The sequence below is a fragment of the Anolis sagrei genome, chromosome 3 (genome assembly GCF_037176765.1).
Source record: "Anolis sagrei isolate rAnoSag1 chromosome 3, rAnoSag1.mat, whole genome shotgun sequence".
Lineage (NCBI taxonomy): Eukaryota > Metazoa > Chordata > Lepidosauria > Squamata > Dactyloidae > Anolis > Anolis sagrei.
The window spans coordinates 136,747,233-136,771,740 of NC_090023.1; the positions used below are offsets into that span (position 1 = coordinate 136,747,233).

The 24,508-nt window shown below is 37.7% G+C and overlaps 1 protein-coding gene across 1 annotated transcript in view; it reads left to right on the forward strand.

Annotated features, from left to right (window-relative positions):
* DIAPH3 (diaphanous related formin 3) overlaps window positions 1-24,508 on the forward strand; it is a 145,603-nt gene that overhangs the window by 26,039 nt on the left and 95,056 nt on the right. Inside the window, exons 13-22 of the mRNA XM_067466911.1 lie at window positions 1,203-1,321; window positions 1,975-2,039; window positions 3,322-3,426; window positions 6,125-6,436; window positions 8,078-8,192; window positions 13,558-13,650; window positions 14,890-14,984; window positions 16,384-16,485; window positions 22,312-22,551; window positions 24,334-24,463. Of these exons, the coding sequence (XP_067323012.1) occupies window positions 1,203-1,321; window positions 1,975-2,039; window positions 3,322-3,426; window positions 6,125-6,436; window positions 8,078-8,192; window positions 13,558-13,650; window positions 14,890-14,984; window positions 16,384-16,485; window positions 22,312-22,551; window positions 24,334-24,463 (1,376 nt within the window). The remainder of the gene's footprint in view (window positions 1-1,202; window positions 1,322-1,974; window positions 2,040-3,321; window positions 3,427-6,124; window positions 6,437-8,077; window positions 8,193-13,557; window positions 13,651-14,889; window positions 14,985-16,383; window positions 16,486-22,311; window positions 22,552-24,333; window positions 24,464-24,508) is intronic.

Here is a 24,508-nt window from a genome sequence, read left to right on the forward strand (position 1 = left end):
TTTTGTTGCATTTAAAATGCTGTTTTGTCCATTGTTTGCTTGGTAATATAGACTATCCTTATTGATTTCCATTTTATAGTTTAAACTTTTAGTCATGGTTTTTTCTCTCCACTTAATATATTGTTTGTGTGTTTTAGGAATAGAGATATAATAAATGAGAACCCAATTACCAGAGAATGTCTTGTAAAGCCTAACTGTGTTCCTATTTACTATGTCTCTGCTCCTAAAACAACTAATAGCCAGTTCATACACGAGGTGAAACTCCATCAAGTAAACAAGTGTTAATATGGTTGGTGTATTGAATAAAAAATAATTTTTTAAAGGGGACTTTTTAAACTCCTTCTCTATCCACCTGTTGTTTTCAGTGGAAGAAGTTGCTATTTTTGAAGTGCTTTCTTCTGGCAAACATAAGGCATACAATTTAAAAGAGCAACTATATTGGCAGGATGAAGCCTGTTTCAACACATAATAATAATTTTTAGACCGCCCTCTCTCCCCGAAGGGACTCAGGGCGGTTTACACACACACACACACACACACACAAAGACAAGCATTCAGTGACCCAGGGGAGTACAAATGTATCAAAATAATACACAATAAAGCACAGTAATAACAGCTTATGACGAAAAATTATGCATTGTGATGAAAATAAAACAAAATCCAATAAGACACAGTTAACTAAAACATAAGTAAACATTACAACAAATACTCTAAAAGCAATTTAAAATACAGTTACATGAAAAATGGCTGGTGCCAGTGTTCATTTAAAATGTATCGTGGCAGTCATGTAGTGGGACTACCTAGCATTCCAAGTAGTTAAAAAATCATGCTCCTCCTCTCCATACACTAAAGTGCATAGGTGCATTTTTAGGAATTTCTTAAAGGAGAGAAGGGTAGGGCCTGTTATTATTTCTTTAGGGAAGGAGTTCCAGAGACGGGGAGCGTTCACGGAGAAGGACCCCTCTTTTGTTCCCACCAACCAAGCTTGTGACAGGTGGGACCGAGAGGAAGGCCTCCTCCGTTGACCACAGTGCACGGTGTCAGCAGTTTTAATTCTTCAAGATTCATCTTTTCTGTAATAAGGGTGTTGGTTTAAATATTCTTTACTTAGTGTACTTGCAGGATGAAACTTTTGTACCTATCTTTCTTATCCAATTATTCTGTTTTTAACATACCCATTTTCTCTTCTTTCACATGTACAGATCTCTGTATTTCAAATTAATTGAAGAATGCATTTCACAAATAGTCTTGCACCGAAGTGGAATAGACCCAGATTTTAGTTATCGTAAAAGATTGGATATAGACTTTAGTCATGTATTGGGTAAGTCTTTTAATATTACTGGTTCATACAAAAAATAGAAGAGAGTATATTTAACAAATCAGAAGTGGCGTTCCACATTTCCAAAGAAATCGGGTATGGAACCGAGAGTACTACCTCTTCCTGTAATTGAAAGTTGGAGGCTGTTCTATGAGTATACAAAACTAACCCTACCTTTTCCATTTGAGTGTATATTTGACAGCAAGTCATAGTGAATCCCTGATTAATGTGCCGCATAGTGCATTTGTCTGTATGCTCTTTTTTACATTCACAAGTTATATATGTACATTTAAAACATCGTGGGGCATATCTTAACTCCTCCCAATAAAGATATTGATTGTTTGATTGAATGTATATCCTACCTTTCTCCCAAAGTGGGATACAATACATATGTATGAAACATTTCTGATATTTATGAGTCCAAGCCAGCATCTATATCTTAACTACCATATCTTGATGGTGATCCTGAAATCCATGCCTTTTAAAAAAATCAGCCAGTTTACAGATATTGGTAGTCATCCAACAACATATTTTCCATCCATTTTCAGTTGGTTCTTTTGAAAAAAAAAATAGTCATATGGGAAATTGATTCTTTTGAAAGACTGCTCAGATGTTGAATTTTTAAAAGTTTTTGAACTAACTTTATTTTCCACTAGATGTCTGCATTGAGCAAAAGAAAATAGAAGAGCTTGAAGACAGAGCATCAGAATTCTCAAAAAAGGTTAGTAGTTCAAGGATATTTTTATGTAAATATTTGTATTTTATAACAACGATGTTCAGTCTGCTCTGTCATAAATGTATCGTACAATTTTTAAAGGCCAGAGTAGACATTATACACAAAATCAGTGAGAGGTTACAATGTTTTACTTTTAATTTACAAAAGGCCAAAGTATACATCATAGATAAAATCAATGAGAGGTTACAGTGTTTTACTTTTAATTTACAAAAACAAAACAAAAAACGTGAGAGCCCCGCACTGAATTATTTTAATCTCCTATTTTGTACATTTTCTGTTGAAAATCCTTTCCTAGCCTTTCACTATTACCTTGACTAGACAAATAGATAGATATTTGTATCATGTTTGCTTTCGTTCTCCTCAGCAGGACGACTTGCCCTAGTTTTGCTTCAGAATGTGACAGGAAAGATTGAGTAAAATTGGTGACAATTTTCTTTCACTATTATTTATGCAGTTATGGAATTTACAGCTGATCTGAAACCAAATGGCAGAAAGTCAAATCTCAGATATTGCAGATTATGCCCCATTTCCCCAATTACTATTGTGTGCTTGAGCATTTTTTCAAAAACAACCTTCCCTATTTGCTTTCTTGCTCTTATCTGAGACTACTGTTATGTGTGAATGCCAACTGCAGAAATGACATCATGTTTGGGCTGATCTGAGGTCTGGCAGATTCCAAATTCCCAAGATTTTGTATTATTTCTCAAAAGCAGCACCTAGAGATGAAGCAACATGGATTGTATTTCAGTCTGATCACTGGAATACTACGTTAAATTTGACAAGGTCCTTTCTTCATAGTATGTAGCTGTTAGACATAGGAATCAAGGTCAGTGAAGCAATCCTAACCTCTTTGGCCATTTTTGAGAAATATTAGGATGAGATGGAGATAGGCTGGAGGAGCCCCAACTATGCCCATTAAAAGAAACTCAATTCATAGCTGTACTGCAAGAGTGAACCCCCAAATGAGCATTTAGGAGGCAGGTCTTCATTGGATGCCCTGGTTAAAAAGACTCCAGACCATTCCCTTACACCAGTCTGATGCTGGCAACTGATTTCACCAAAGGATAGGATTTAAAAAAAATTGAGGTTAGGAGAATACAGTAGAAGTAATGATTAATTTGTCACTTTGTACCCCCATCCAACATAGGCATGCACTGTAAATGTATCAGGCTAATATAATATGTGAAACAAAGCATCAAGGAGTTTTGCTGGCATTTTTGAAAGAATGAGTACATTGATAAACGTTACTTTCATGTTTATATTCTAGTTTGAAAATGAATTCTTAGCTCATCAAGAGACAAAGGCGCAGCTTCAGAAAACTGAGGAAAAAATTAGTCATCTTGATGCAGAACAAAGAGTTCATAAACACAAGGTAAAGTAGCTCATCTGTAGAAGGTTGTTTATGCAATCAAAGTTATAAACAGGCTTCAGTGTCATGTTAAAACTGGATAGTATAAAAATACTTTTGTTTTTTATGATTTTGCATTTATTTATTTATTTATTTATTAATTGTCAAAATTCATCTGCTTTGTGTGAGCAGACTTGTGCCAAACAGGGCAGGCATATTCAGCAGTTGAATAAGACAAGGCCAGGGTTGATGTTCTTATTAATTTTGGGTTTGCACCCCATGTGCTGCCAGTAAGTTTCCGCAGGGTGTTATTGCGTGCAGCTACTTTGTGCTTGGTGTTCCTACGTGTTTCCTAAATGTTAGTGTTCAGTCTAAAGTGACATCAAGATATTTAGAATTGGAATAGTGTTCAAGCTCTCAGCCTTCCCAGGTATCTTTTAATTTCCTGTTGGCTTCACGGTAACGTAGCTGGAAAGCACACACTTGTGTCCTGGCAGGGTTAGGCTTCAGGTGGTTAGAAGCCTAACCCTGGAAAAATCTTTCAGGGCATTACTAAGTTGGTTTTTGACTGTTTCAAAGTTGTTTGCTTGTTTTATTAGGTCTATATTATATTTTGCATATTATACATTTATCTATCTCTGTCATCTAAGTATTTTAATTCTGCATTCAGGACAAGATACGATAAATCCAATTGTTAGTCTCAACTATGAAGAGGTTGTATTCAATCGGTGGGATTGTTCCAGCTGACACCTTCAGATTTAGATGCATAATGCAATAAAAATGACATATCAGTGAAGTAACATGGTGCTGGTTTTCCCCCTGAAGCTTTGTGGTGGCAATGGGATTTTTAAGTGAAGGTTATTTCTCTGGTGAATATAGGCAGTTGTTGAAAATATTAATATAGAATGTGCATGTGTGGTTGAGCACTGAGGTGAAATATGGGTTCGAATATCTATTCTGCAATATGCTGCAACACATTTAGTTTATAACTCTCTTTCCAAACAGTTGGGAATGTCCCACATCTCTCAAAGGAATTATGAGGCTCCCTCAGCAGCACACATGGCTCAGCTGAACTCAATAATGATCTAGTATAATAATATGGAAAAATATGGCCATCTACTAGGCAGTCGGGTAGATGGGAGGGAGATGCTTCTGGTCCTTACTGCCAATGGTCTGCATGTCCTTTGCAAAGAAAAGTGGGCTCTCTTTCTTTACAGACTACTTGATCAGATGGGCTTTCAGCAGACAGAGTAATCTGATCCTCCTCTCCTGACCCATTTAGGTGCCTAGAGAGAATTCCATATACTTCCAAGCAATTTACTAGCAGCCAAACAAGTAGTTAAATGGAGAACTAGTTCAGATAATGTCACACATGAGGATAATGTAAAAAAAGAATAAGTGCTTATCAGTAGTCCTAGCTTGCATGAATTTAACTTTTCCTCTTATAAAGCCATCCATGTTGTTAACTGGGGCATCACACAGGGAGCATACAACTCTTCTGTGCAGCGACTCCACTGGCTGCCTATTATCTATCAGACATGAGTCAAAGTGCTGGCTTTAGCCTATAAAGCTCTGGTCCAACTTACCTGTCCGAACGTATTTCTCTATGAACCAGTTTGTAGATTAAGATCTTCCGTGGACCTCCTGCTCTGAGCCCCACCGGCCTCACAGGTGCAGCTAGTGGGGACGAGGGACAGGGCCTTCTCGGTGGTAGTCCCACAGCTGTCGAACTCCCTCCCAAGTGAGATCAGGTCAGCCCCCTTCCTCCTGACCTTTAGGAGACAGCTAAAGACCTGGCTTTGGAACCAAGCATTCGTCCCATCATTTGAATATTTAAAGTGAAAGTTGAAAGTGTAGTGACCCAAAACTGTTTATGGGCAACAGCTATGTCTTTGTGTGATATGTGATGTTATTTTATATGATGTGTTTAATAATGTTTAATGTTTTATCAGGGGAGGATCAATTTTGATGTTTTATACTGTTTTTTATCGATGGCATTGAATTGTTGCCAACACTGTGAAATGCCTTGAGTCCCCTTCAGGGTTGAGAAGAGCAGTATACAAATACCGCAAATAAATAAATAAATAAATAAATAAAACAAGCATTGCTACATCTTATGGCACTGAATTTCACTGTTTTTCATGATGCACTATGTGAATAAGTACATGTTTGTTTTTCTCTGCATTTGGAACAAGCCAGATTTGGATGGGGGAGGCACTTCCACTCGGCCTTGCTCATAGTTTCCCAGAAACATTCTGCTGGCCACAGAAGGAAAATACTGGGCCAGGTGAATCTATTTAAGCAATGCTCTTCAGTTCTTATGACTGTGAGCAGCAAATAACATGGATGTCATTTGAGAAAGTTAACAGCCATAGGAGCAACAGCATTGCGATATAGATATCCGATCCATTAGGCTTTATTGGTAATTGCCAACTTGGAAGCAAGTTGTTAGGCATTGCAGTTGAGATTCAGACTCTTGGATGAGCTGTAACATTACACATTTGTGGAAAAGACAACCACATTGTAAACTGTTAAGCTGATTACCTTATAAAAAAACTGAATAAGATGATTGTCTTCATGGACATCATATTTTACATTCCTGTATTGAATTCATAGCCAAGAGTGGTTTTGTGTGATATAATAGCTGGCATTTCAGCTTTGATGTGAGACATACATTGACTCTACAACATTTCATTCGTAACTTTGAATTTTCCCTTTTCAGGATGGTTCAGTAACTAATGGAACATCTTTGGAAAGCTCCACACATCTCCCACAAGTTGATGCAACCCCCGATTTATTGGCACCTTTCACTGGGGCTGTGCCACCTCCACCCCCACCTCCTCCTCCACCTCCGTTACCAGCTTCCTTTACTAATGGTTCAGGAAATCCTCCTCTTGGTGTCCCTCCTCCACCACCACTACCACCATTGTCTGGGGCACAACACTCTCCTACTTCTCGTGTGCTGCCTTTTGGATTGAAGCCCAAAAAGGAGTTTAAACCCGAGGTCACTATGAAAAGACTCAACTGGTCAAAGGTAAAAGAAGAATTGAAGTGATTCTAGGAATGGATTCTAAGGCACTATTTAGTGAAGGTTGCACTAAATACCTAAGGGCACCAGATCTCATCTGGTTTTGGGAGCAAAGCAAGGTCAGCTCTGATTAATGCTTGGGTGAGAGACCAATGAATCCCAGGTGCTCTGGGTTATATTTCAGAAGAAAGAACTAGCAAAATCAGTCAAGAAAACCCTATGAAATATAATGGGGTTTCCATAAGTTGACAAGCAATTTGAAATCGTAGGTGCATGCACACAACTAGCCAAGTTTAATGTAAGCAATGTGCATGAAGAATACCCCCCCTTAAAAGGAAAAGTATTGTCTTTATTGTTGCTGCTACCTGTTCAGCTGTAAATTCAGCAGTAGTGATGGGCCTTTCTGGTGGCAGGTAAAGAAAATCTTGTGATAGATTCACCCTAGGATTCTCAAAAATGACTTGAAAATACCCAATAAGAACAATAAAAAACCACAGTTTCATGATCTGCTGCAAATGAGTTACCAGGTGTATTTATTTGTAAGAGAAAACACTGTCAAAATATTTGCATTAGCCTTTATATGGTTTATTTGCTCCCTGCTTTAAAGTGTTATTCAAAGTGGTGGTCCATGGGCAGGTAGCTATTGGCTGTTGGTCCCTGGCTAGTTTCCAGAAAAGAAAGAACCAATTGCAGCCAGTAAACTCAAATATGGTAAGGATTCCTGGTGCATGGAGAGGAAAAATCGCCTCTCCTCAACATCAAGTAGCTTGACATGGACTGCTATAAAGGATATAAAAATATTTTTTAAAGAAAAAAATACACTTTATAATCCTAAGTTATTGAAGAACAAAGAGGAAGGTTAGGTACAGAATTATTTCAAGGAAGAGCTCTTTTTTGGTCTCCAGGTTCTAGAATCTCCAGCTAGGAAGACCACTAGGAATTATGATGAAAAATAGTTGAATTGTCCAAAATAGTGATATGTCTAAAGTTTGGGGAAGAGCAGAGCCTTTATAATACAGAACCAGTATGTTCTGTTTTCTTTCTAGAGCATAGTTCACTCCCTCCCACTCATGCTCTCATTGGTGCTTGGAAACCCTTTGTAATTCCTTTGTAATTCCAGCTACCATATTTGGTAAGCTCAGTATAACCAGTAAGAATTCCCTTATACCAATGGTCCTCAACTTGTGGGTCCCCAGGTGTTTTGACCTACAACTCCCAGAAATCCCAGCCAGTTTACCAGCTGTTAGGATTTCTGGGAGTTGAAGGCAAAAACATCGGCAGATCCACAGGTTGGTTCTCCTTTAGAGAACCAACGATTATAGCAGAGCTGTGGATACTGCAGCTTTCAAAATACTATTCGTCATTTGCCTGTTCGTTGCAGCCCAATGACATCTAGAAGGCTACATATACCCTAGCCCTAGGTTATGTATTACTTTTGAACCACAATAAAGTCTAAGCCATTATTAAGAATGGATATTCTTTCCTGTATTATGTACGGAACATTTATATTAGTAACTCTAGAGGTAAGAAGTATGATGTATTCATAAACATGATTATTATTTAGGCCTATAGGACATTCATCAATCAATAGCAAACCATCTAAGGAAACATAAATAAATAAAACCAGACATTATTATTTATTTACAGATTAGACCACAAGAAATGAATGAAAACTGTTTCTGGATATTGGCAAATGACAGCAAATACGAGAATCCTGATCTCCTGTTCAAACTGGAGCATACATTTTCTTGTCAAAAATATGGTAGGTATCAAATTAAAATGTCACTGTATTAGAAAACTAGCCAAAGCAGTATTCTAGCACTATTTTCTGACCATTTTCTAAGCCAAACACTAGAATCACCGCAAGAGGGCCAAAAGGCTGTCATTGTCTGTGATGCTGAGTGGTTCTAAGAGGTCCAGCAGAACTATTGCACCACTCCCTTTTCAGTTCTTTGGATAGATAAAGCTAACATGATTTTTGTCTCTGGGTTATAAATGTCATTTCCTGACTGGTTCTATCATATAAACATGGGACAAGTTTATTTAACTGCAAAAATTTTGTTTTTGCGTGACAGCCTACAGCATTTTGCTATAGGTTTTCAATGAATATCTCACAGAGTCTCAATTCAACGAAGTTTGTGGCAGCCACAAAAACAAAGTTTCAGGAGTATAACAACTACTTTCAAGTAAATATTGCACAATTAAATGGGTAATAACACTTTCAAACCAGGAACAGATTTTTGTTCCAAATTTTGTTACATAATGTAATTCAATCACCAGTCCCATATACTGTCCCAAACCCAAATTGAATTGGGTCTAGATAATCAACCATTACAAGGTCATTATGGTTTCAATCATCACGACCAGTAATGATACACAGTAATATTCCTTCATTTGTGGGGAGAGGTTTCTGACTGGGCTGCAGTTACCTCAAACCATGGATATGACTAACTACTATTAAATAACATGACGTCTGGGAAAGTGCACATCTACTTTCTGTTGGCGGAACTAGAGAGTACCTAGAGCATATCCTCTAGATCAGGGGTCCCCAAACTAAGGCCTGGGGGCCAGATACATTTACCTGGCCCTCATTCAGGGTCAACCTAAGTCTGAAACAACTTGAAAGCACACAACAACAACAACAATCCTATCTCATCAGCCAAAAGCAGGCCCATACTTCCCATTGAAATACTAATAAGTTTATATTTGTTAAAGTTGTTTTTCATTTTAATTATTGTATTTTTAAGTGGGGGGGGGGGGTTGCACTAAAAATTAGATACGTGCAGTATCCACAGGAATTTATTCATTGTTTTTTTCAAATTATAATCTGGCCCTCCAACAGTTTGAGTGACTGTGACCTGGCCTCTGTTTGAAAAGTTTGAGGACCCCTGCTCTAGAGCAGTCCTTCTCAAACTTTGCTCCTCCAGGTGTTTTGGACTTTAGCTCCCAGAAATCCCAGCCAGCTTAACTGAAGTCCAAAACATCTGGAGAAGCAAAGTTTGAGAACCACTGCTCTAGAAATTTGCAAGGTTGTCCAACACAACTCTGTGGTAACCTCTGGGGGGAAGTATACCATATAATCTTTCTAGAAGACCTGTTGATTTCCTAGAAAGACTGAAAATATGGGTTGTGTTATGGGAGTTGTAGTTAAGAATGCCCTACTGGCTTTACTTCAAATAGTAATATCTACATCTGGGAAAATGTTGCAGAATGCTCATTAGACCTATTCAACCTGTTGTCCCCCAGATGTTGAGCATACAACTCCCAGATTGTTCAATAGTCAGGAACTTTGGGAGCCGAAGTCCAAAATATTTCGAGGGCTGCATGTTGAAGAGGCCTGTTGTAGACTCTTAGTGGCAAAAAGTACAGTACATATCATTACTGAAGAAAAAAAGCTTCAGAAAGAGGGAAAAAATAATGAAGCTGTTAATGTGAGGTATTAATGAATGTTATGTTGTAATTATTCATTTCCTTCCAAGTCATACGTTGATTTGTGGCCGATGTTCTGCCAAATGAAAACAATTATTTTTGTTTTCATTTGGATATGGTTAATTGGCACATATACAATTATTATACTTAAGAATGGTATAAGGTCCTTGGTATACTTTAGTTAGTAAAATACAGAGTGGTAAATTGCAAACTTTTATTTACCTGCAGTGAAAAGTTGTCTGGATCTCAAAACCACAAGGTGGACATTTCACCAGTTCACCCTTGTTTGGTTTATTTGCTTACTGACTTACTGCTGATTCTCTGAACAAGACAAAGAACTAAGCATGTATGCATTTCTGTATGGTAATTACAAAGCCTACCTTAATAAGTCATAGCTATATCACTAATTAGTGGATCACATTTCTTGATGCAAGCATACTTGACAGGCCACATAAGTCCATCCCATAATTCCTTAAATAATTTCTGCTTGATTTACATGTTAATCTCATATCTGAAGGTGTGGGTTTCACTAAGGTATGGAGCAAAAAAAATGTACAAAAGTTCAGAATCATCAGCCTTGGTTTGCCAGCTCCCTGTTCAGTCCTTTACTTTTCCATCCCTATCAGACCAAGCATAACTAGACATAGAAGACATCTTCTACAGGCAGTCTCTAACTTACAAGCAATGCATAGTTAAGAACGGGGGTAAGACAACAGGAAGTGAGGTCAATCTCCCTCCTCACCTTCAAAAATCAATTCAAGACTTACTTTTGCTCACTAGCATACAGAGTGGAGGAGGATTAGACAATGGGAGATCATTACAGGACTATTATCGTATCCAGGCTCTGCTAGTCCATGTTAGCCCAGTTACCATAACTGGTCATACAATCAACCCACGTAATTTTGTGAACTTTAGTTGGCTTCTGTAAATCAATGTGCATGTTTTATGTTCAGATTTTATGTCATTATATAATTTTTGTTTGATTACATTTGGTTTAATTTATTTATTTTAGTTTATAATGTTGTTTTCATATGTGGGGGTTTTCTGGGATTATTATGTCGGTATTTATTTGTTCTATGGAGGCATTGGATGTTTGCCTTTATATGTTGGAACCCACCCTATTATTATTGTTGTTGTTGTTATTATTATTATTTGGTAAATCTATCCCTAGGCAGGCAAATTTACTCCTGAAAGAGTTATCGTGGAGAAAAGGGGTCTCCACTGAAGCTTTCTCTCATATCCTTGTTTTCACAACAAGCCAAATTTTTCCAAATCCAGTTATCACTAGGATAGAAAGCGTGGGGGAAATCTTCTGAACAAAGTTACAGACATCAAAACAAAAACCACAGGGGGGTGTTAACCCTTCCCTATGATATCCAAAAGACAGACAGATAGATAGATACTTGGAGTTACACTTACAAAATCTACCTGTTCTGACTTACATACACATTCAATTACAGAACAAAACTACAGAATCGTATCCTGTTTAAAACTTGGGAACTGCCTGTATTTGAGGCATGAGAGAGAAGGTGTCAGTGCATAAGCTAACACTCTTGACTAGGAACACAAATTCTAGTTTACCTCCCAGTTCATCCTTATTTGGTTTATTTGCTTATTGAGTTACTGCCTTTTTTGTAAACTTACAATGCATTGATGACACAAAGTTTTATTTTTTTTAATAGTATTGTCTAGGGTTAATAACAGTAGTTCTACTTGCTGAAGAGTTCGTTCTTTTTTTAAAAAAAATCTTATCACTGCCTCCTTTGTAAGTAAGTGGAAATAGTAATCTTCTTCAAAGAGGCATTAATAACATGCTTACATATGACAAGAGCCCTGTCTGATGAACTGGGTTATTTAAACAATGCTCAAGAATTATAGATTGAAAAGGACCCCTAACAAAACAAATAGTTGTCAACTCACTTTGACTTGCCCAGCATTTGAATTCCAATTCAAGACTGATCTGAGCAAGTTTTTTATTTGCAAAGAATGGAGATTTATGTCTGCTTATATTTATGTGCACATCCAATTTTCACAAACATTTTAAAAACACTGCACATCTGTATAAAATTACTGCAGTAATATAAATCAAAATAACACGACTTCAAATTCAAATAAATTTTCGAAATGTTAGGTAATAATGATAGAGCTGGGTGTCATCTACACATCAGTGGCATATTTCAAACCGTCTTTAATGGGAATAATATTTACAGAAATATATAACCATGAACTTAAAATTCTAAATCTTCTTGACAACGCACAGCATTCTTTAAGCATGTTTTAAAGCATCAATTACTGTGGGAAAAAGTATTGCTTTTGGAGTTAGATGTATCAATCCAAACCACAAATAAAATAGAATAGTTTCAAGGGTAAATATCCGTTTTTATTGAAAATCGGACCCCAAAATTATTCTTCGTGTCCTCTGCGAAATCCACACCTATGGGTTTTCCCTCGCGCATGCGCAGAAATCCGGAACATTCTAAAGTTTAATGAATAAAAAATGATTATTCTAAGCTCCGCCCACCTCCCCGCCCCCTCGGTATATATGCCGTCGCATGTGGCTGAGAGGTAGTTCCTTTTTCCGCGCTAATCAGACAGCATCTCGGAACGTTCTCTCTCTGTATACTACTGCTTTTGACCAAGGACTGCCTTCTGACCCGTCTTCTCCATTCCTGACTTGGACCGGCTGACTACTCTTATTGCAGGCTAGCATGTCTTCTCCTTATTTCAAAAACTGCTCGGCCTGCGGGGCTACTCTGCCCGAGGCCGATAAACACTCCAAATGTTTACTTTGTCTTGGGGAGGCCCACAATCCCCAATCATGTGAGATATGTCTGAGCTTTACAACTAGAGCCCGCAAGGGCAGAGATTCAAGATTAAAAGCTTTACTTTATGAGCGTGCCCTGGCTCCCCAGGCTCCTCCAGCCCCCTCCCATTCCTCCCCAGCCCAAGAGCCCCCTCAGCCTCCCTCTCCATGTGTTGGAGATAGGCGAGATTCGGGCCAGGCGAATGCTTCCTCAACGGAGCCGCCAAGAAAAAAGTCCAAGCCCTCAAAGCAAACCACGAGGGTGACGAAAGCGAAAGAAAAAAATTCAAAACAAAAAAAGGGACGGCAACTCACTGGTGAACAGCCCTTGAGTCCCCCTATACTGGAACCGATGACTCACCTCTCCGGTTCCGCCCTCCAGCTCCAAGATCCTCTCCCGACCATGCTCCATATGAAAGACCCTTCCTATCTTCCCCCTTTGGAGCTCCTGGATCCGCAACGGGATCTGCAGGCTCAGGCCTCGACGGAGCTTTCCCCTCCGCCCCATAATAAATGTCATAAAAATAATAGAGTAAAATAATGTAAATGTAATAATAATAAAAATAATAATAATAAATGGAGTAAAATGTAATAACAACAACAACAACAACAACATCAGAGTAAAATAATAAATAACCTTGACTCAAGTATAACCCGAGGGGGGCTTTTTCAGCCAAAAAGAAGGGTTGAAAAGCTCAGCTTATACTTGAGTATATAGGGTAAATCTAAAACAGTAGTATCACAAAGCTTATGAAATGCTTCTTCAATGTTGACGAAAGTTTCACATGTTTATTTTTGTATGGATATAAATTAGACATCCGAAATGTCTAATATTTGGAGGGATGTTTTAATATTGTTTTATTCTGACGCATTGCATTGTACTTGCCCCTGACAGCAAAAAAAGATGAAGGCCTTGAAGAAAAGAAACCTGTTAAAAAACGAATCAAAGAACTCAAAATTCTGGACCCAAAGACTGCCCAAAACCTGTGTAAGTAAATGTTTTATTTTATTGAAAACATTTGAGTAGATTTGATTTTTTTAAAATGTTTTACTTTTTAATTTAGATTCTCTGTTTCAGATATCAGAGTGCTACTTTTAGAACTGCAGTGCAAAGTCATTTTATGACACAACAGCAAACTATCTCAATAGTTTAAGGTTATGTAACACTGAGAAAACTCTGTATGTAGCTGAAAGGGCGTTGAGATTTATAAAACCAGAGTAAAACAATTAAAATAAATAGAAATATCTGTCATCTCCCCAACACAGCCAGTTTTGTTTATGTTAATTCAGTCTTTAAATCTTCCATAAATAGACAGCTATTCTTTGAGATTTATTTTTTATTATTGTAATTTTGATGTCACTCTGTTGTATTGACATCTTTACCTGATTGTCCTTCTCAAACCTTGATCCTTCTTACTGCCCCTTTTTGAACTAGACTTTTTTTGTACTTTGATATGTCTTTACGTCTGTAATAGATGTCCGGTATCACTGTCTCCTTTTACAGCATCCTTAGATGGTTGCCCCGATAGGCTTCTTCTATTTTTGACTCACATGTCTCTTCAGAAGAGAGAATATTAAACGGAGAAGATGATGTGAACCTCTGGAGTACATTAGTAGTTTAAAATCTCTTCTGAACATCATACAGGCAAGATGCAGTATGAACCTTCTTGCCTCTTCCACAGCATCTAGTTCATTAGAATAGAATAGATTAGAATACAATTATTGTCATTGTCATTGTACTACTGCACAACAAAATTAAATGCCCTCCCCAGCACACACCACAAAACAGCACACCCATCCCTCCACAACCCAACCACCACAGCACAGCCCCCAATAACACATCAGTGCAAAACCACAGAGTTCAATGTAGCCCAATTCTCTCACACCAGAAGTGACTTGCAGTTTCTCAAGTCGCTCCTGACACGACAAAAAAAAAGTGGCCAAACCATGCACAGATGCAGTAGTTTAAAACACTCTCTATAGCACAGCGATAGAAAGTCCCCTACTCCTTTTTATTGTCTTTTAAAAAGCTTTTGGATCTCATGTAGGTTGGTAATGTTTCACAAATTTCAAGTGGATTGGCAAATCATGTCTTAGCAACCCCAGTTTTACTCAGGGAGCACTACAGCTGGGTAGATAAGTTGAGAAAAGCAATAGTATTTAGCATTTCTTTAAACTGGTACAGTACTGTTGATAGTGTATGTGTGCTTCCCTCCCCCACCCTTAGCTATCTTCCTAGGATCTTTTCGGGTGCCTTATGAACAAATAAAAACAATGATTCTGGAAATAGATGAAGATCAACTGTCGGAATCCATGGTTCAGGTATGGCAAATTGACAAGATATTTTATTAGTAGATGTCAATGAATTTTCCTTGTTTATTCTGTTAACTTGCCTGCAAAGTAATTTAGAAGTAAATATAGCAACCTTTCATTTACAGAGCAATTTATCATTCATTAAAAGAACATGTAACATGATTGATAATTCTATATGTTGCTTAGTATTAATTCCTCCCTTAACAGCCACTTTCTAAATTTCCCTTTCCTATACAAAATGTACATGATTGTGATTGCTTTAACAAAACTTAAGGTACACTGGTCAGTTGTGTCTACTTGTAGCTTTACAATGTAACCCCTTGCTATGTTCCATGGCATAGCTAGACCTGTCAAATGAACAAGATCCATCAATCAGAGCCAGGTTCAAGAGTGAATGGTGGCTTCTCAACTCCAAGGATTCTTGCATCAAACCGATTATCTTGATCCATCACAGTCTGGTTTTAGGCCTGGTTGTGGAATGGAGACAGCTGTGGTTACCTTGGTAGATTACCTCCGCAGAGCGCTAGACAAGGGGAGTGTGTTAGTTATCTTGGACATCTTAGCAGCAGCCATGATGATCCATGCCTTAGTTACATCTAGATTGGATTATTGCAATGCACTCTACGTGGGGCTGCCTTTGAAGACAGCTTGGATAATGCCATTGGTGCAAAGATCAGCAGCCAGTCTACTAACTGGAGCTAGCTATAGGAAAAACACAATCCCCCTATTAAAGCAGCTCCATTGGCTGCCAATAAGTTTTTGGTCCCAAATCAAAATGCAGATTATCACTTACAAAGCCCTAAATGGCTCAGTCCTGCCTATCTTCGTGACTGCTCCTGCCACCCCCATGAACCGGCACGGGCTCTAAGATCTGCCGGCATGGTTCCTGGGGACCAGAGAGAGATCCTTCTTAGTGGTGCTCCCCCCCAGCTTTGGAACACTTTCCCCATGGAGATTGGACACCCCCCCCCCCCATTGTCCTTCCGTATGGATTTGAAAATGTGGCTTTTCAAACAAGCTTTTGAGAATGTTTAGGCATTTCTCTTACCAATGGGTTAACTTTCAACTTCATTATTTATTAGAATGGATTTGCAGTTTTATATCCCTGTTTTTCTATGATATGGTACTATGGTATCCTAAACAATTTTTGGAGTGAAATATTTGACTCTTGAATTAATTAAATAGCAGTTACCTCTTACCATAGTTGATTTTAGGTTTCAGATATTTAACCTTTGAATGAATAAAACATGATTTTGTTTAATTAATTTGGCAATCTCTAGGATACCTGATGAGTTTAGGTTGAATCCCTCTTCAGCTTGTGTTGATTGTACAAAATAAAACGTGACTGAAATATATGTTAATAGAAGGAAATAAGATGTCGAATTTCCTATCTTCTCCTGTTATGCAGAATTTAATAAATCATCTTCCTGAACAAAAGCAACTTGATGAATTGTCCAAACTGAAAAATGAATATAATAACTTGTCTGAACCAGAGCAATTTGCTATTGTGGTAAGTCACAATCCTCTTTTCGTGTTTACTGATATTTATGATTTCATAAAGATATTAGAGGCAAAGATGAAGTACTTTGGCCACATAATGAGAAGGCAGGAAAGCTTAGAAAAGACAATTATGCTGAGGAAAAAGGAAGGAAAAAGGAAGAGGGGCCGGCCAAGGGCAAGATGGATGGATGGCATCCTTCAAGTGACTGGATTGACCTTGAAGGAGCTGGGGGTGGTGATGGTGATGGCCGACAGGGAGCTCTGGCGTAGGCTGGTCCATGAGGTCACAAAGAGTCGGAAGCAACTGAACAAATGAACAACAAAATGATTTCATTATTTTAATAACAATTGAAAAAAAAATTTTTTTCTGGGTGATTTAAAAATATTACACAAGAGAGTCCAACATCTTTATCACAATGCACAGAGACAATAATTTAAAAAAACACCCAACTCTTAAATCATACTATGATTTAGGTATAAATTGGCTTGTATCCTTCCCATATATCCCAAATATTCAGATATTTTAGCAGTTTGCTAATGGGCATGCCATCTTTCTTGTCTTCTATTGTGGCTTCTCCTGCAATATCAGTGCACTATTGCTAGAGAAATCTGATGATGACATTATCAGGAGTGAGAGCCACCTTAGAACATTGTAAAAACCCAACAGAAGCATGCACTTATAAGATCCCGTCACATCTGTAGTAGCCACATCTGTAGTTGTGACACTTTTGTTAAAGGTGTCTTTGTCAAGGACCTGCATCAAATGTCTGAAACCCAGAGTAGTTGACATAGATTTTCAAGCATTAATGCTTTAACTTTGGCAAACCTCTACCTTAGGAAATACACCTTCAGAGTTAAGAGTCAGGGTGAAAACGGTATCCCATTAACCATCTGATGTGGAAATTGCGCCTCCTGGTGGAGAAACCCCATGATTTTCATTTCAGTATCAGCACAACAGATGAACAAGCTATTGATTTTGCTGTTTATTAGGACTTTTACAAATAGCATTAAAATTATTTCAAGTTCTACAACACAGATACTAGTTTCAGTGTTGTGAGTTGCCAGCAAGCCAGACGATCTCTTCCTTCTTCTTTACAAAATGCATGGCAAGCAAGACGAAGGGCATATGTCTCCTCAAGTTTTCCTAGATGAAGTATAACCACCCTCACCCCAATCTTCAAGGTGTTTTTGAAGACCTCAAGTTTTACTTACTTATTTATCATGCTGTGTCCTTATCCCCTTTTGTGACATACTATCTGAAACTATTCCTCAAAGGGAAATCATTCAACAGCAGCTCTACTACACACTAGTTCTCTTCATGCATAGCTGTCACAGCTTCTATTTGAACCATTTGACAGTATCTGACAAGTTGATATTCTAAGTAGTTGTTACATCATCCACCATTTCAGAACTGAGCATACTCTTCATTAAGGACCATCTATCTGTCTTTCGCTAAGGACAGAATTGTCATTCATGTGAAGTCAACCTTTATTCCAGTAGCAAAAAGTTTCTTTCAAAGGTCTCAAGAACTTGTACTATTTTTATTCTATTTTATTTTTGCTTTAAACCTTCACATCTCTCTATGAGGCCCTTCGATATGATGAACAGGTGTAGATAAAAGAAGGCACATATCTTGTGTACATAATTAATGATACCTTATTTATTTTTACTCATCTCACTGTGAAGGTATGTAGGAAGGCAGTTACGGTGGTTATGGTTTGAGTCCAGGTTATCTGAAGGATTGTATCTCTCTTTATGAACCATCTGGGGAAGGACTACCACCACCCACGCAAGCTCTTTTGGTGGGAACAAAGGAGAGTGTTGTAGATCAATGAGAGGCTGATGGTTTAACTGATGATTTAGGGAGGATTGTGAGCTTTCCTGTGTCACAAAATGATGGGCTCTCAAGTCTGGAAATTCAAGTCTGGGAAATGATGGTTGCGTCATTAAGAGAGATTAAGTGGGAAAGTTGTGAAGGAAATTCACAGGAAACTGAATGGTTTCATGGGTGTCTATTAGACAACAAGTTGTTTACCTTAAGGTCAATTCAGGCAATGCTGCGTTAGAGCAAGAAGCTAAGCTTGAGTTCTCTTGTTCCTGGTTCAAGTCAAGCTTTAATTTTGGATTTAATATATCCTGGAAGTTTTCTATGTTTCTGTTCATGTACTCCTGTTCAAGTTTACTAGTTATACCTTCTGGATTGTGGACTTATGCTGTATCTGTGATTTCTGGCTGTTCCTGGACTTTGTCACCACTGGAACTTTAGAAGACATTTGGATTATTGTCTGGTTATCACCTGTTGCTAAACTTTTTTGTATTATATATCTTCCTTTTTCATTCCTAATTTTATATGCTTTTTATATATTTTTACGATAAACTGTTGGTTTATATTCTTGGACTCTTGTGTGGTTAAATGGTCATAGGTGCTTCCAGACCTGGAGTGCAACAGAGAGGGCGTTTTGGCATAGCTAAAAGATACCATATGACAAGTTAAAAGTATGAATAAACTAGCAATTAAATTAAAACCAGTTAAAAATGGCAAACAAAACACAGACACTACTTCACTTTTGCAAGACCCAGTCCTTAAGAGTACTTAGTCTTCAACAACCTATAAAACAATAAAAAAGTTCTGCCTATGCAAAGATAAAAGAGGGTTGAGCTTCCCAATCTATGTTGAATCTAGGAATACACCCAAGCTGTGAACCTGTGTTGTTAGCAGAAGTGTACAGGCTCAATCCCTGTTCCCTAATCTGCCTTTTGACTGACCTGAATCACCTATCTTGTTTGAATTAAGTTTCAGTTTGTTTGCACTGATCTAGTTCATTACTAAGACAGCCTCTATTCTGTTTGGTGGTCCATAGAAAACAGAATCCTCTGCCTACAGAAGTTGGTCTTGCCTCTCTCAGTGTTTATTTTAAATAGACATCTTAGATGCACTTCCTTTTGGCATAGATATTTGCTGCTGCTGCTTATATTAACTCTGAAATCATTTCTAGCTTGGTTCTGAATTTGATTGCTTTGATTTTAATTCTGATTGCTTTATTTTAGTGTGTGTGTGTATTTGACACCTTGATTATTTTATAGAAACATTGCATAATGTGAACACATTCTGTCTGCAGCTTTTTATGATTGATTGTTTTTTAAAAAATGTTTTAAATGGTTTTTAATTTTAGATCATGATGGCTTAGTTGTGCTATACTTGTGACAGTTAGTAAAAATTGCTCTTGAAGAAAATGTTCAGTATGGAGGACAAGAACAAGACATTTGATCCATGCCATATCTGCCCTGTGGTGGGTAATGCACGGCTCACAGGCTGCATACAATCCCAAGCCTTTTGCAGAATGCCAAGCACAAAATAAATTAAAAGTTTTCTGATCTACAGCCAAAATTCAGCAGCAGACTGCCAAATGCATGCTGCAGTTGACTAACTTTATCAATTACACAGTGAAATTAACTTGTTAACTATCAAGAAACCATGGTTATGCAAGCATTTAAAAGTGCTTATCTAGTTAACTGACATAGAATTACCCACTTCTTCCTTGGGCCACACTTCTTTTGGACCAGTGGGCACATGCCTCTTTAGCAGTGGAAAAATCACCTTTGTCTTGGCAAAATGCCTACCAGTCAACAACATTGCCACAATTCCTTACCTTTAGTTAATCTAAGTAGGGTCCCATGAGAATAACAAGAGCCATAGTTTCCGATCTTTGATACCAGATAGTGTGATGATTAGCACAAAACATAGTCTGAAACTCTATTGAGAGTGAAATGGGACATGTTTGTTTGTGCTTCAAACCCCTGGAGACCATTAAATTGTTGCAAGGTGAATATATTAGATTCCATTAGGAAATACCACTTTACTTGAACATATTCAGTGTTCATTTAAAGTAAACTCAGATAATAAATGGTCTTTTGGGCTGCTTACAACCATCCAAAGGATTTCAAGTGGCTTGTGAAAAGGTAGAGAACAGAAAGTACTGATGCAGTGAGTGCTTCGTCCATGCATAATGTGTGCCTGGCATAACCTGGTGCCACCCCACTTAAACAGCCTTCCACTAGTCACTATTGTGCCGATCAGGTAACTAGGCAAGTGAGTTGCCACTGCCCACTCTCTCCTGTATGTCACGTGACCTGCATCAACGAGCCACTATCATTCTGTCTCTAGTCTGAGAGGGATGAGAGTTGTATCTTTTTTGCTGTGTTTTTGATTATTACTGTCATTGAACAGGGACAAAGTGAGGTGGACATACCTGCCAACGTAGCTGATGCCTGCTGTACAATGAGCAGCAACAGCTTCTCCCTCACTGTGCGGCCACTCACTAAGCTACATGTATGTTTGGCACTCTTTCAAGGTCAAACACTCAGTTCAATATTTCTTTGTATGTGAGCAGCTACTTACAAATATTTAAGTTTAGGGAGATGATTTTGTAAAATGGGTGATAAAAAGAAGTGGAAGATGAAATCAGAGTGTTAAATCTGGAGTGAACAAATAGATACCTCTTCGTTTACAATAGAGACAAAATATTGTGCCTTGTTTGCCAAGAAGTAATAGCCATTCCTAAGGAATATAATCTTCATTGTCATTTCAAATCAAAGCATCTTGACTTAACTGAATTAGACTCCAGTGAAAAATAATTTAAGTTAAAGGTTTTCACTTGACATTAAGTCTAGTCATGTCCAACTCTGGGGGGTGGTGCTCATCTCCATTTCTAAGCCAAAGAGCTGGCATTGTCCGTAGACACCTCCAAGGTCATGTGGCTGGCATGACTGCATGGAGCGCCATTACCTTCTCACCAAAGCAGTACCTATTGATCTCACATTTGCATGTTTTTGAACTGCTAGGTTGGCAGAAGCAGGGGCTAACAGCGGGAGCTCACCCTGCTCCCCTGTTTCGAACCACCAACCTTTCTGTCAGCAAGTTCAGCAGCTCAGTAGTTTAACCCACTGCGCCACCAGGGGCTCTGAAAAATAAATTTAAGCGTCCAAATTGGTGAAAATTTCAGTGGGGAACAATGTTTTTTCAAAAAGTCAGCTCATAAAATGAGGTGGCTACTAACAGTTTTCAGATTGGAATGAAATTGCTGCTGCTGGGAAGTTTCTTTTACTACTAAGCAAAGTGATTTTTTTTAAAGCATTAATCTGATTTCATGATAAATACAAATTTAAAGTAATAAGTGTAATTAATTGATATTACTTGAATTTTCCCCATTTTATATATGGTTTATTTGCAGAATAGTTAAATCAATATTTATACCTTTCCTTGAAAAGTGAAGCACTAAAAATCTATCTGCAGCTTGAAGTAGTTTAGCCTATTTTAATTTTGGTCCTTACCAACTGCCAAGTTTTGCAGGTCTGGTTTAAGCTATGTGTAATAAGACTGCATAACAAAGCAAGAAGTTCCAGTTCTTACACATGTGGTTTAATGATAGGCGTTCGTTACAATGTGTTGTTATTTAAGAATTCTACTGTTTTGGTTACGCACTGTTTCAGATGTTGATGAGAGTCAACCCTTTCAACCACGAAAAAACCCAAACAAACAAACCTCTCTGTTGTTGATTACAATTGTCTATTATAGTACCAAGGTTAATGTATATTTCCCATATGGCAGTATTTTTGCTTTGTACTACTACATCATTTAGGTTGCAGAAGACAACATTTTTAATCATATTCATAAATACATTTGTGTGCACTATTGTTTCTTGTTCATTCATCTGTTTTGTGTTAACACACAAGTGTGAAGTTAATGCTTTAAACCTATAAATCATGCAAGATTATGGTGACATATTCACTGCTAAGGCATAACAGGGTTTTAGACAGCTTTTTTCTTTTCAATCAGATGAGCAACGTGAAGAGGCTGAAGCCACGGTTGAATGCAATTCTTTTTAAGCTTCAGTTTGAGGAACAGGTGAACAACATCAAACCTGACATCATGGCTGTCAGTGCTGCCTGTGAAGAGCTAAAGAAGAGCAGGAGCTTCAGTCAGCTTCTGGAGCTAGTATTGCTAATGGGAAACTACATGAATGCAGGATCTCGAAATGCACAGACCTTTGGATTCAACCTGTGCTCCTTATGTAAAGTGAGTGTTTTCAAGGAGGTGAACACTGAGCTCGGTGTTGCAGTCATTTCCTTCTCATATATATGACATTATTTAAATTGTTTGCTCCCTCTCTCTCTTTTAGACTTAACCTCTTCAGTGATTAAATATATATTCACTTCTACCCATCCTTTTACAACATCTTTAATTTCTTTTGAGTCAGACAAAAGTAGACTTGGCACATTGGATAAATGTGTATATTCTGTTCTGACATCGTTGTATACGCTGTTTTGAAAGCTTCGGTGTTCAGCACTAAGTGGAAAAGACAGAATGCATGTCATATAGTGAACTGTTCCTCTTATTGTCTCATTTTTTAGTATTTTTAGCAGTGCCTTAGAAATAAAACTGAAAGTCTATATCGGATGAGTAACATTAAGAGTTTAATGTGGCAAATGATTGACCCAAGTTCTATAAAGTAATTCTGGTCTATACAGTTGTGAGTACAACCAACCAGAATTAAAACCAGTAGTCCTCAACTTTGTTTTCAGATGTTTAAAGTTAATAATTTCTGAGTAGTGAATCGATACATATTTCACTGGAGTTCTATATAATATCAGCTGAGAACATATTGTGCAGGTTCAATTAATGTAAGAGTGCTAGGATACGGTCTTATTTAACTTCCTTTTCTTTTCAGAACACATTTTCTTCAGGTAACTGGGAAACACATCCAAATAGTTGAATTTCAAATCTGTCAATACATTTTGGTTAATGAATATTACATACTATTTAAAACATTTTATACCTTCATCTCTAATAGTAATCTGAACTATGTGCATTGGGTTCCCAAGAAGCTTCCTATCCAGGGACTGACTAGACTTAGGACATCTTCACATGGGCTATTTTTCGGCAGTGGCAGGGTTTTTTGTTTTTTTGTTTTGGTTTTTTTTTTTGTAGCAATTTTGCCAAAGAGCCCATTGCCTCCCATCACACTCCAGAGAAGTACTTCCAAGGTGGCTCCAGGATGAAACTGCCAAAAAATCCTGCCACCACCAAAAAATAGCCGGTGGCGAAACACGAGAGGCACGGGATTAGTATACCTTACACACATCCTCACCTTGATATTGGATACTCACCTCAGTCTGCTGATTTGACATTCTAGTTTATGCTTTTAATTTACTGTGTGTTAATTGGTATGACTTCTTGTGTGATATTATGTTTATTTAGTTTAATCTTTTGTTTAATTTTGGTTCAGTTTTATAAGTTATATTGAGTTCATTTTATGTTTATGTTTTGATTGCTGTTTGTCTGTTTTCGGCATTGAATGTTTGTCATTTTTGTTATTCTTTAGAAACCGCCCTTAGTCCCTTCAGGGAGAGAGGACGGATTATAAATAAAGTGTTGATATTATTACTATTCTATCTTTCTATCAAAATCTACTGTTGGAGCTGCCTGCCTGATGCTTCCCCCTGTGTTATGATGTTGAGGAGGGGACCTAGAACAGTGCGGAGCGTGGGGTGATGTCCCCATGCTCCCTTTGCAATTTTGGTGGTGTTTTTGAGGAGGTCCTTAGACCTGTTGAATTATGATCCTCTATTAGAATCATGACCCTTTATTAGATACCTATCCTAATCATAAAGTGGACCATGACATCTGGACACAAAAATCAAAATTGCAATTTAAAAGTTTTCAGATTTATACCCATATAACATAAATTTCAAATACGTGCAAGAAAAATAACCTACTCTTTATTAATAATATCAACATCATGCCAGATATGGCTGAAATGTATTGATATTTCTGATTATTTTATCTCCTTGTTGCTAGTTAAAAGATACCAAATCAGTTGATCAGACGACAACGTTGCTTCATTTCCTGGTTGAAATTTGTGAAGAGAAGTATCCTAATATCCTGAGGTTTGTAGCAGACCTTCAGCACTTAGACAAAGCAAACAGAGGTTTGTATTAAAATTGTTTTGAACATTCTCCTTTATTGAACCTTT